General features: G+C 42.3%; 1 protein-coding gene across 2 annotated transcripts in view; it reads right to left on the reverse strand.

Annotated features, from left to right (window-relative positions):
• Positions 1-14,365, reverse strand: part of notch2 (notch receptor 2) — a 39,876-nt gene that overhangs the window by 17,604 nt on the left and 7,907 nt on the right. For both annotated transcript variants that reach the window (XM_070909490.1, XM_070909491.1), the window contains exons 2-4: positions 12,110-12,191; positions 1,037-1,311; positions 40-247 (exon numbers count right to left, since the gene is read on the reverse strand). In XM_070909490.1, coding sequence (XP_070765591.1) covers positions 40-247; positions 1,037-1,311; positions 12,110-12,191 — 565 coding nt within the window. The remainder of the gene's footprint in view (positions 1-39; positions 248-1,036; positions 1,312-12,109; positions 12,192-14,365) is intronic.

A 14,365-nucleotide genomic window follows, 5' to 3' on the forward strand; every position in this document is an offset into this window, starting at 1 on the left:
ACATATTTGACATTTGGATATTATAAATTAGATTCTCACTTGTAGGAGCCAGGTGTGTTGACACATACTCCTTCATTCTGGCATATAGAGGGTGTGGCAGCACATTCATTTGTGTCATTAAGGCAGCGAGGACCAGTGTAGCCTGGAGGACAGGAGCATGTGTAGCTACCACCAGACAGAGAGCTGCACGATCCACCGTTGGCACAGGGACTAGAGAGACAGGAGTCCTCATGCTCACACCGCGGTCCTGGGAAGGACAAGGAAGGAGAAGAGCAGAGCATTAGTGCGCTGGGCATTTATCAATGTGGCCACCTATGGTGAATTATGGCTTAGATACTAGAGGGAAAGCAATATGCAATGACAGATATGTATTTGTGGTTATCTAAAACACGTCTTATCACATATTGTGTTTTATTTTATTTTCCTGTATTTTCTGTACAGATTTTCACTCCATTTAGCCCTCTCTAAAAAAGTTTTTTGCAGTTATGACACATCAAACTGAACAACGAAGCACTCAGTGTACCAAGGTTGCACAAACCTCTACATTTGTTATTTTGATAATAGAAAATAATACATATACTGATAGACAATCATGGCATACATGTGCCAGAGTTGTTTTCATTTCATCAGTGAGAGCAGTATTTCAATAGAAAATTGCTGAAATAAGATTAGGCAATTAGGCAATGTTAGGCAATATTGAAAAATTGTTTAACGAAATTTCTGGATTTGTACCTAGATCTGTATGCACACCAAAAAGCCACTTGTTCCTTACCTCATGGCCTAACTTTTAATCAAACTTCATTTAACTCTGTACAAATTTTGAGCTGAGTCTGCTAACAGACAAACAAACAGGACCAAAAACATAACCTTGGTGGAGGTAGTAATAGCTTCTCCGATGGCTGACATCAATACTTTAATATGACCTGCTTCGAAACAGCAATGCAAAAATTATTTTGCGCAAACAATCAGGAAAAGAGTCATCAGACATCACTGCCCTCGTGGCAAAATCCTGAGAGGTGGTTCAACAGTATCTCACCTGTCCATCCTCTGGCACACTCGCACTTGTACTTGTCGAGGGACAGCAGGGTGCAGACACCTCTGTTGGCGCAGGGGTTTTTGGGGTAACACGTGGAGTTCTGGGGAGTTTGGCAGTGCTGTCCGGTGTAGCCAAGAGGGCAGGTGCAGGTGGCGCTGCCCGGCACAGGTACACCAGCTGACATGGACACAGAGCAGTTCCCTCCATTCAGGCAGTAGCCAGGTTGACAAGGGTCCTTATGGTGGCAGTACTCACCCAGAAATCCTGGAGCACACCTGGGCACACACACACGCAAACACACAGAGATTAATGGTGGAGCATGCAAAGGCACACACAAGGATTTATACCTGATCACCCCTCAATACAGACAATAAAGCTGAAAGATGAGTAAAGCAAAAAGACAAATATGTATGTGTGTGTGTGCTTGACAGAGAGGCAAACAAACAAAACAAAACAGTGAGTTTCAGTCAGGTGCACGTAATGCACCACATCAGACAACAGCATTGATAGCGGGGAGTAACATCTCTATAAGAGGCCTGTAGTACACACATATATACACACACACACACATCAAAGAAACAAAAGAACCAGCACAAGTAAACACTACTGTCTAATACACAGTCTTGCCATTGCTGTATGGTGAAGTAGGAGTATTAGCAAAATGTGTGGTTGTGCATAAAGAGAAACTAGTTGTTAAATTACTCCAAACATTAAACCATATGGTAAATGGTTAATAGAGTGTGTTTATTTAGTGCCTTTATCCCACAAGAGATATGAAGCTATTTACAGTACAAGGCCTCATGCTTGACAGTGCGCACACACATTCATATGGCCATGGGCTGCTTGAAGTTGGGGTATTGTGTCTTGCTTAAAGACATTTTGACATGCTGTTAAGATGAGACAAGAATTGAATCGCGAATCCTAAGATTACAGATATAAACTGCGCTGAACCCTGAGCTGTTGAGCCATAAACCCTGTAAGAGAAAAGGGGGAAGCTGAGCTTGGTGTAAGGGTTAAACTGGGGTCAATGATGGCAAAGAAGAAGTTCAAAAGTGGAAGGATGTGAGGTAGAGTCATCTGGAAGTTGTTGACTGAAGCCTGCCAGCAACTAAAAACAACAAGTGGAAAACACCAGCCATTACTTGGGCAATGTAATAGATTAAGTTAAGATAAAGTTCCTGCCAACAGTCATCTACATTAATGTGTCCACTGTATAAGGCAGGAACTTTTCTTGACAACTCCAAGTTGTTCAAAACTATGAGGTGTATGACTAAAAGATAAGCAACATTTCTCTATCATGTTATGACCACATTTGGTCTACAAATTGTGTCTGTTTTTTTCCTCTGCTTATTCATCACCCCCTTGCTTTCAATTTCTCTTTTTTTCTTCTTTTGCAGTAAAGTGATTCAGCCGCATGCCGAGCAGAAGGGAGGAAATTACAACATTACACAACATGTCCACCCAGGATCTCATCACAGACAATGATCCCTTCGTCACTTTCTATGCCTCCGTTTTTTCGCAGCACCTCCCACTTTCTCTCACTACTTCTCTATGTGTGCAGGATTTGGTTAGAGGTATTATTTTGTTACTGAGCAAAAAATATTACTAGTCAGGTAATTTCCTGTGTCTATTTTGATCAGCAATCTGTTGCTGTGTGTGTGTGTGTGTGTGTGTGTGTGTGTGGCACATGGCAGACACGCTGTCTGGGGACCATGGGCGACAGAGCAACCTGCTGCCTCTTACACCGGCCTCTAAACCTGCCTCCCTGGAGGGGCTCAGGTAACATAATAGGAGAGCAGAGATACGCTACACAGTAACTAGCACACACATACAAATTAATACCCTCTTTTATAACCAATCCAAATGAAAGAAAATGATGCTTATTTCCCAAATAAGCAGACCTCTAGCATGTAAAAACATTAAAGAGAAGAATCAGGGAACAGTGTTATGAGCCATATAAAACTGAGAGGAAACAGTGGAGATGGGAATTATTTGAAATTCAGTCTCACGCTTACTAACTTTTATTTATTATTGGCCACTCCACCCCAAAGCAGCTTGAAGAGATTAGGTTGTTAGCGCATGGGAAAGTAGGAAAGTCATGAATCATGCCAGGCAGAAGTTTCACAGATCAATCACATCTGTGAGACTGCTGCCTGGCATGAGTCACCCAATGTCTCTTCAAATACGACAAACAACATCTGACAACAAATCCCCATTCTTAACTGACATGTTTGATTCACAAATATACAGTATATCAACTCAAATGTTCTCAAACCAACAATAAAACACTAAACTGAATCAACACCATAATACTGAGCAATATGTTCATGATTTGTATAGTTCTCTATTTCTTTAGACTAGTTATCACAGAAACCTATTTTATATTTTTCTTAATGTCAACTAATTACTTGATCCAGTACTAATAAGTATTGCCTGTGTAGCCAAAGCCTGATATATCTTATTCCAGACATTACTATCCAAAAAACGATTACAAACACATAGTAGTGGTTGCAAGTGGACCAAAGCTACTGTTGAAAATAGTCCCCAACGAACGCACTACTTAATCTTGATGAGTCAAATTTGCTTAGATTACTGAGCCTGGCAGTTTTTTAAACATGGAAGTACACATTTGTTGACCCGCTTTTGAAGTATCAGAAGGAAAGAATAGGCTTGAGAGGAAAGAGAGGCACAGAGAGGGAAGGCACATTGCAAAGTACCAAGACGGACTGATGCATTGTTGGTTTTGGTCTTTTCGTGGGATTTTTTGACAGTAACAAAATATTGCGAGCCATACCTTTTAAATATATATAGGTTATCTACAAATCCTCTTTTTACTCATACTCATGGTGCTGGTAAACAGATCAAGGTGGCAGATTAGTGATGTATGATCTTCAAAGAAAAGACAGACGTCATGCCTCCTCACCTCAACTCTGTCAGATTAGACATGGCCACCCTCCCTCTTCCCTGTCTCCGACCCTGTATCAGCAAGTCTGCAGCGCAACCCCCTACACACCCCATAACACATGCCTATACACAAACACACACACACAAAGATGTCCCTCCTCACTGTAAACACAAACACAGCTTGGTCATGGTATCACAACAAGACGGCCGTCCTGGGAATTAGGACGGCTCCTTTTTGTCCTAGACAACCTCTCCGCCCCCTCTCAAGGAGTAATGACATGGCCCCCTGCCCTGTGACATACATCACATTAGCAGGCTGTCACACAAAGAACACCGTGTCCAGGTTAATGCCAGGGTTACGTTTCACTGGGAACATTTCACACATTTCCACTGTTAAAACTATGGGGAACACGAGACACATTTTCAAAGTCAAGTATAGGCACTTCAGTGAAAGAGAGGAAATTTGAAACTAGTGCTTTGTTGTAATGTTTAGCCTGATTACAAGTCTTTTGAGCTTGGAATGAATCATTTTAAAATTAAATTATACGTTAGCCTGGTTAGGAAATCACTCACTCTGCACGAGAAAGTTATAAAAAAGGTATTGTAATATAGGGTTGTCTTGCAACTCTGCACCACCCTTCAAGAACACTTATTTGAGATTTTTGTGAAAATTTCAAAGTGCTGACAGAAAAGATGCATAGTAACCTCTATTAAATTCAATCGCTGCTATCTAACCAGTGTTGACAGAACCTAATGCCATGGCGTCAAGAAACGATACCACCTTGTCCTTCAGGTTTCACTGCCAGATAGAGAGCTCATTATTAGCCTCTGGCTGTATCACTAGAGCTTGAGGCAAACAGACAAGGCTGTGCATGATTCACATTAGTGTCAGGGAGTGGTGTCTCGCAGAGGAAGGAACACACTGACACACTAGTCGCTGAATACAACACAGGAAGCAGTATGATTCTCCTGACACATTTTCATACACACTACAGAACACAGGCCAGCATTTGCACAGATTAATGCATATGGACACCTTAGCACACGCAGTTAGCTCTACTTTCATGAACAACTCAGTAGAGCGGGTTTCTGCAGCCAAATTCATCTATGGGATCCTTTGTTTTGCTCCATGAGGACTTTTTTTTCCCTCCTTTTTTCTCCATCCTTCTCTTACTCCTGCAATTTCCTGCAGCCCTTCTTTCCCTCTCTTTCTCACTCCTCCACCTCTCATTTCTAACCAACTCTCGAGGTGTCAGGTTTCTACAGCTGGTTCACATTAGCGCCCCCATCTCACGCACACCCCTCCCTCTCCCTCTCCCTCTCTCTCTCTCTCTCTCTCTCTCTCTCTCTCTCTCTCTGCACCCCTTCTCTCCTTCTTCTCTCCCTCCTCCTCCTCCTACTCCTCTACCTCATGCTGACCTCTGGCTGTCCTGGCTGGCCATGGAGACTTCAATGAGCAGAGAGGGGTGGGTTGATTCTCACTCACTCATGTAATGTCTCTCACCTCCCTCATTCCTAATTCCTATGCCCCAAGCTCCCCTACTCTCTCATTCTATCCCCAGCCCCTAATTCCCATTTTCTTTAGTGCTAATTCTTTCCTCCTACCTCTTCACCTTCCTCTCCTCAACTACAACCCCACCACCTCCTCCTCCTCCAGCCACTAGTCTAGTCTCAGCGACGCTTAATAACTCCATCATGCTCTCCCCCTGCGGCCATCGCAGAGACACAGTGTGAGAGAGAAAGAACGAGAGCATAAGCCAGCTCACATTTCAATCCCTGGATCATTCCCTGGCTTGGCTAGCGCATAGGTGGCCTATTCACCGTACTGTAGTCCTGTGTGTGCATGCATGGACGACACAAGTGCAGGACATGTTACTGCCTTTGCTGTGGCTTCAATGCATTCCTATGCTTTTAGTTTTGTGGTGGAGCTCACTAAGGAATACTCGGCTTATCATAGAAGTTGTAGCTGCATGGTGCTTGGTGGATCATTTTAAGAAAAGTGAGCTGCACAAAAACTCGTGTTTGTTTAAAAATATCTGCTTCCATTCAGACTGTGTCTGCAACTCTATCAGACCCAGAAGTCTGGAGAAATTGTAATCCAGATCACAGGACTTTTGTTGAACTGCAGTCTAGGGCTGGGTGATATAAAATAATCAAACTGATGTCCAAAGCAATGAGCTGTGTTTGTCATGACATGAGACCAAACTCATATGTGCAAATCAAAAGCTTTCCGAGACTGTACCACCTGGATGAGTCATATCAAACCAAAAAGTGACACAAACATGGAAGCACTCTCTAGACCTCAAAGGTCGATCATTTTGTGCTAATATAAATCTTAATGGGGAGGTGCACCAGTGTGTGACCTTATCTGTTTTACCTCGACTTGAAAAGTCCACACTGAAAGCTTTGACACCATTTCTGTGCAGGCAGTCCAGTCAATTGCTGCTGCTATTACTGTACACAAAAAAAGGCATTGGTGCTACTGTATTGTACTGTATTGTATTGTATTGTATTGAAAGTACAGCTCCCCTGGACCCCCATAGCAAGCTTCAATTCATTCTCCAGAGGGACTGAGGTAAAACAAAACGTTAAGGGAGAGAAGAAAGAGATGAACAGCGATGCATGTGTGGGCAGCTGACTAGTACTTTCTACTTCCTTCCAATCCGTCTTGCAGTTTCCATTGCTATATGCACTGTATATGCTAAATATCAATATACAATATATTGAGGAAGTGCAGTGAGCTTATAGTAGTTTGGGGAGGCTCTTGATAAAATTCAGACATACCAAAGAGGCTTTTTGTCCTATCACAGAATGATTCTCTTGTGCTGGCACAGTGTAAATGTAGTGTGTGGATAAGTCTGGCAATGGGAGACTGAGCAATGTACCATTAAGGCCCGTACATCAGTGAGTGTCACAGAGTACAAGAGGCCTGTCTACATTGGAAAATGAAAATGCACCCAAACTTAGATGTAAACTTTCAATCATGGGTTCTTTTTTGGGGGGCATGGAAACTATGAATCTATGACTTGAGTAATTGTTAGTAGCAATGTAGTTTTAGTGGGTTGGAGGGTTTTTCTTGGCACACTGTCACTTCTCAGCACAGTTTTTCTTCCTCTCATTTTCAAAGAGAAGAGCAGAGGCAGAAAAAATCATATCACAGAGGAGGCGGGCAGAGGGAGGTGTGAGAGTGATGTCAACGTTAGAAAGAAAGGGTTAGGGTTAGAAGAAGAAAAAGAAGAGGGAGGTAAAGTGAGCGCATAGAGGTGGAAGTAAAAGTCCAGAAACTTAATGAGAGGGCGAGACATACGGAGAAAAAAGGAAACCAGGCAGTCAGACTGTAAAGCATCAGTGTAGACAGAATAAAGGAGTGCGGAGCAGGGTGGAGTCCAAACTACAGACATGTGGTAAAGTCTCATACTGTGTTTAGACACATGTTGAAAAAGACTCATCTGAGTGGCTGTGGTACACAGCACAGGGCTCCATCTGCCTGTCTCTCTGTGTTGTTCTGTCATTATCCTGTTTCTGTGGTTGTTTAAAGTGGAATCTCAAACAATAGGTCTGTCGGCCTATTAAAGGTCTATATCTAGGTCTATGCTATGTATACATAGTCCACCACTGACTGATTTAGAAATTTATAACAAAAAAGACTATAGTGTACACTCTCTACTTAAGGTCACTTACGTTTACCAAATGTGTTGCTGCAGCCCACCCAATGCGATTTGCTCCCAGCAAATTGTTTTTTTCTCTTTGGCATTTATTATTTCTGTATTTGTATATTAAGTCTGCTTGGAACTTCCCACATGGACACGACAGAGAGGGAAATTAAAGAACAAGGTATTTTTGTGTTTCTGTGATGTATTTTAATCAATGTTTGTCTGTTGATGACTGAATAACAACTAAAAGTTGTGTTGAGCCAAGTGAAGATGCACTAAAACTAAAACTCACGCCGATCAAAGCCTTTACATCACGGTGCATGTACAGAGAATGTGTGCCCTTATGACAAAACTGAGGTAGTTTTGACCCCACAGTGTCATCACCACTGTGTGACAGAGAGCCACTTGTCACCGTACTGAATGTGGGTTTATGGTCTGGTTGCTACATTCCCCACTGTTTTGTAAGGCTTCCTCTTTCTGAGAGCGGGTAGGAATCTCCAAGCAACCTGGTGTGCGTCTGCATGTTTGTGTGTTTTACCCTGTGTTTGTTTGTTTGTTTTTGTGATTGTATCTTTTATCATAATGATCCTCAAAAAGAGAGACAAATCTCAGTGACCTGTGACGGCGGGCCATGTTGACTGCACCCAAGCTTGTGAGGTTGGCACTAGTGCTGAAAAGATCAGGCAATTAATCAATTAGTCAACTGACAGAAAATTAACTGAAAACAATTTTAGTATTTAATACATCTTTTAAGTTATTTATCAAGCCAAAATGGAAGGCTAGTTACAGCGTCTCTATTGTGAGGACTTCAGACCTCTCTGTGCCAGCATGTGAACTTGCCCAAGGCTCAAGGTGCCCCTGTATCTCCAGAGACACACACGCAGGCAGAGCACATACACAAAGAAACTCTTATCATTGTGGTTCCAGTCTCAACCACATCTACAGTGCTGTTGGCTGGGTTGTGGGAGGTAGATAAGTCTTTGGAGAGTAAGAGCGGGAAATCTCTGCAGTGGGTTCCAATCTCCTACTCTAGGGTTTGTTGACTTTAGTTTGGATCATATGCCTAGCCCAGTTAAAATCTGTGTGTGAGTGTGTGCCTGAGAGAGTGGGTGTTGTGTCTGAGAGGAGGTGTGGAGTAGAGACTGGTCTAAACCGTCTTTCTTCTTTGTCTGTTTGTGTCCTTCTGTCTACCCCCCCCCCCCCCCCCCCCCCCGGCTGCTCTCTCATCATTAGTAAGGAGTTGTGCTCCGAGGTATTCCTCCTCAAATTACCTGAAAAAAGACATCCTCTTTTCTTTTGGCCCTTTCTCTTCCTCTGTCTGCCCCGCAGGCAAATTCTACCTGTCAGATCAAACAAGGCAGCAGGTCTGCACAACACAGTAACTCTCTCCCCTCACTCTTCAGGAAAGCTTTTTTTTTATTTTTTAAATAAACATAAAAGGCATGACAGTGACTGCAAGAGAAAAAGAGAGTGAGAAAAAAAGAGGGACTGAGAAAGGGGGGGTGGTTAATCAGTTTGCACCACGGCCCAACGGCAGACAAAGAGATCTTGTTCTGGAGGAAAACAGGGTTTGGACAACATAATGTGTGTAGCCTCACTCTTGCTTGGACTGCTCAGGTATTAACTCAGTGACTCAGACTCCATGTTAGTGTCAGGAATCCTCTGTGGCCCCAAAAACAAGACCATTGTTTCCATGCTCTCAGCCAATACCTCATCGGGAAATATTCATGTATCCCTTCAGCAATGATGTAAGTTACAAACACCCACCAAGCAAACTTGTGACATGCACAAATCCAAACAGAGACACACACCTTTTCTCACACCCAAGGCTGATGGCTTGCAGTGTCACCGGTTAGACAGCTTCTCTGCACCCTGCCCTGCTATTCAGCTAGTCGACCTCTCCCATGCACTTCAACTCTCTCTCACAACATTCTTCGTGTCCAAAATGAGACACCTGAGCTTCCTATGCAAGTATACATTTTCAAGACATTTTCAAATATGTTTTTCTGCAAATGCCATTGTCACAGTCTATGATACCGAGATGCCGGCAAGCACACACCTATTAAAAGTTTCTCTTTTCCCTTCTCCTTTTCTGTCCCTCTTAAACAAAAAAGTAGCAAAGCCTAAGTGAAAAAAGTCTCTAAAAACAAATTAAAATATGTAAAACAGACACATACATAAGACTAGAGTAGTTATATGTTTTCTAGTGTTTCCAGGATCTCTGCAGAGGAGGCACTGGTGGCAAGTTGAGTAATGACAACATGCACAGGAGCTCATTGTGTTGCCAATCAAAACAGGACCTCGTCTCCACTGAGGATCTCTTTCATTATGGATATCAAACAAAAACACTACTGTCCTCACCTGTAAAAATGTATTAAGATAATTTTCCTGTTATTACATCAACTGAGAAAAGTTAATAACATGATGGCACTTGCTCTTGCTTCCCATTCTCAGCACTAAAAAAACAAGCTGGCTAATTGTAAACTAGGAATTCCTTAAAATGTCTTAGCAAACAGATCCAGTCCATCAGTTGTCCACAGTGGCAGCCCTTACTGATACAAGCCTGTCCTATTAATTGTGTGTTTAATTATACAGTTACTCGCAGTCTGACCCCAGACATACATCCATGTGACATAATTAGGCTGGTCCGAGCCAAAAGGCCAAAGTGACTGTTTACTCACAACCGGCTGCCTTTAATACACTGAGGAGACTAATAAACAAATAATTCAATTTTTACACAATGAGCCTTTTGACCAGCAGCACAGTGAAGACGGGACCAGACAAGCTAGACGGGGCAAGTGCGTCCATCTGTGTGCACGTGTGTGTGTGTGTGTGCTTGCTCGTGGCCAGCAGAAAGAATTGACTGACTAGTTAATCAGTCTAACAGTGGGCCTGCGCTTTGTCAGCTGACTCCTCTGAACTGAGAGACTCCTCTCTGTGTGTCTTCAGGGCAAGAAGCCTCTCTGCTGTTTCTCTTTATCAATATCATCTTTTAATTCAGAGAAATGGACTTGGTCATGAATGGAGACAGTGTGGCGGAGCAAGAGCGAGAGCAAATACAGGAGAAATCTAATAGTCCCAGACTTTTCAAAACTTTTAAATTAATGTTCCCAGGTACAAAAAATAAACAAGAAATTATTATATGTCATATAATTATTTACAATTGCAATTAAATAGTAGTAAAGGTAATAAAAACAACAAAAAAACTAAACCTTGATGTGGGATGTGGTCAAGCCTTAAACTGCTGAAAATTATTTAAATGTTGTTTCAGAGACTTATGCCAGTAAATATTGGCATGAAGCCCCACTCTACAGGTACTTCATGCCTGTCTGCCCACATTAAGAACACAGCTCTGAATTTGGGTGTGATTTTTTTTTAAATGAGCCTGTTGTTTGAAAATCATCTAAGACAATCCACTTTTGTTTCCTCCACCTGAGAAAAATGTTCATAATTAAAAGATGCCTATCGTGAGCTGAACTTGAAATGGTCATCAAACTCACACACATGCACATACTACACACAGACAATGAGCCCCTTTGCACCTGCAGTACAATGTCTACCTGACCTTCAATTAGGCCAAGGGAATGCCAAACACTGATTAAGGAATGTTGCTTTCTCCTTGCCTTTTTACAGAAATAGAGTGTTGAAATTCCAAAAGCTCTGGGAACAGACACACAGTGTGATTCACATCACATTTGATGAAATACGATCAGGTTCATGAACCAGCTATGGTGTGTTTTCGTTGGGAATTTGGCTCGGGAGTGGCAACGCAATTATAAAGATAGCTCAGTGTTAATTACAAACTAGGCTAAGCTGTCAGAAAGTGGAAGGCATAGATCAAACAGGCCACTGCTCTCCTTTACACTACAGCACTTTTTCTTAATGGCCTGATTGCACCACCGCTAGAAGAAGAGACTTACTTGCAGTTTTTTTCCAAGTTTCCACAACAACATGGCATGTACCAGGCTACACTAACTATGTGTGATGATAATGATTAGCCTATTTGTCATGTTGATTCAATCATCCAAGTTTCAGATTGTTTTTTCTCGTTAGTTACACTGAATAGGTTACTTTCTCATGTAATAAAAATGTCTCGTCACTGTCTTGACATCCCCCAGCAACAACAAATCAGTAGGCAGTAAAATATTTTGGCAACACTAGAGCTATCAATTCTAAAGCAACAAGAGAGTAAGTAACAAAACCCTCGAAATGTCCCAAATAACATCTTGGAGGTGGAAATGTGTGTATTGGTATTGTTCCCAGCATTGGTGTACTTTGTCAGACAGAGCAGTCTTTTATTCCCTCCTCCGTGCCTGAGCAAAACCTCATGGTTCTGTGGACAGGCTGGGGTTGATCTAAAAACCCTATTCCTGTACTGGCTTTCACATCCAACAATCCCCTTATGAGGTGTTTCTATTGCTGTGTTCACATTTTTGTTACAGTGGGGTGACACGAGTGCATGAGTTAAACTGAAAAGCCTGTGTGTTTGGTCACAGACCCAGCCAGTCAATCTTACCTGCAGTATTCAGTGCCATTGTTAAAGGTCAGACATGTAGCGTTGTTGACACAAGGCTTCTTATCATCCACGCACTGCAGAGCTGCAAGAGACAAGAGACAAGTTAGAGAGTGGACAATCAAACAGGCACTTCATCTGCTAAATGTCCTGTCAAAATATTGGCAACATTTTTAGGTTTAATTACATAAAACCATTCATTAATACAGATTCAAAAGTGTTTTTCTTCACATACTGTACCACATGAACAGTAAGAAGCTGTAGTAGTTTCAGGAACGTCCGTTTCTGTTTCTCATAAAAAGGAACAGATTTATATATTGTGAAAATGTCTGCTCCTAGTCCGTTATCCACTGTACAGTTATCTACCAGGTTTAATGGTATGCAGTGTCCGTCATGTCTTGTTCTTGGCTCTCTGTGTCTAGACACAGACATACAGACACCATAATGATGATGCACCTGCATCATGTGCCAAAAAATAGTATTTTTATGTACATCGAAGAAATGACTTGTTTAAATTACAAGAAAGTTCCTAACAAGCTGGGTAGCTCTAGCCTTTCTTGCAGTGCTTCATTGCAGCTGAATTTCAAAGTTGGCACTGCTCAAATCTCATTCAGGGTTTCCCACAGAAAACTGGCTAGCGGAGGTGGTACGATCCCCCATCACGCACACTCCCCACCCTTCAGAGGGAAACCCTCCACATAGTCTACAAGTTCCTCCTCCTTCCCCTCATCCTCATGGAAATAATGCAGAAGGCTCATCACCAATAAAAAACCAGCCTGAAATCAGCCAGTGGTCACAGGGCGTCCGGATGGGCTGGCAGACAGAAATGAGCCGCCCCGAAGACAACAAAGCCCAACTATCTACCCGCCAATGAAACACTCATAACCAGACACATCAGCTATTGTGTGGCCTTTTTGCCGCCAGAGACACATGGCTCAAGTAGTTTTCACGCACACCATGCCGGCCCAACATGCATGGTGTCTTTATTTATGTGATACAGTAGCCAAATGAAGGAAGCTACTGTTAAGTGTGTGTGAATAATTAAGCAAAACTGCTATAAATCTTTGTTACATTTATAGTCTCACATGTTAAAGTGATTATGTGATGTATCCCCAATCTGTAGAACAGAGCTATTTCTTTTTTTTAATAAAAACTGCGGGTAGGTCAGCTGATTTCAAAGAAACGCCAACAATGTCTTCACAAAACAGTCATTGCATTACAGGATGTGCGCTCAGCAATGGTATTACTTACGGCACCTAGATTAATTGCAGTGTCACTCAAGTGGAGTCCTTGTGAAAACACTTTTATTAACCCTACTTGGGATACGATTTTACAGTGTTAAAAGTTGGATACACTTAATATTATATTATTTCCAAGTGCTGCACATTGAGAGTCCAGCCTCTGAACTGGTCTGGTCAGAGAGCGAGGGCAGACTAATGCCTCAGAGCCAGGCTGAAAGACATAGTCCATTAGTCATGGGGATACCATACATAAACCACTGTGAAATTCATAATCCCACAAGCATGCATGCATGCACGCCCACACACACACACACATGCCTCTATGTGCACAATTGCACAGGCATCCACTGTAATAAAGCAGGAGTTGATATCAGACTACTGCTGCAGTACAAGAGACCACAGAAAATACTGTGCTATTTTGGGATCTCTAAACTGAGCAGACATACGGTATGCACACACAAAAATCATGCTCACATAATAACACAGAGCAGACAGCAGAAAATCCACACATGTGCGGTTAGACCTGTAACACAGTGGAACTTTCACTTTTGGTTTTGATCACGTTTAAGTCAAAATTTATGTGAAATCAAACAACTTCAAAATTGCTTACTGTACAGTAAAACAGGGACAACACACCATAGGGTATGAGAGGATACAGTTATCTAGCAATGAGCAGACAATTGCAAAAACAGAGTAATGCTGAGGAAGAGCTGAGACGACCACTGCATAAGGCAGAGGGAGTGAAAGGATGGAAGCAAGAGAGCAGAGACAGGGGAAAAAAGCTGCTCTCATTCCTCGACTGGTTTGACGAGCTTCCCATGCACGCTGTCGTAATGCCAGGCGCAATGATCTTAACAGATTTGGGACAGCCTGCCTCCTATTACGCCATTTTAACACACACACACACACACACACACACACACACACACACACACAATTACCCCATGATGCACAGGTCACCAAATCCCAGACTGAAAGTTTGGAAAAGAGTTCAGCAATCCGTCTCTCTAAAGTAAAA

This window comes from Enoplosus armatus, chromosome 7 (genome assembly GCF_043641665.1).
Source record: "Enoplosus armatus isolate fEnoArm2 chromosome 7, fEnoArm2.hap1, whole genome shotgun sequence".
Taxonomy (NCBI): domain Eukaryota; kingdom Metazoa; phylum Chordata; class Actinopteri; order Centrarchiformes; family Enoplosidae; genus Enoplosus; species Enoplosus armatus.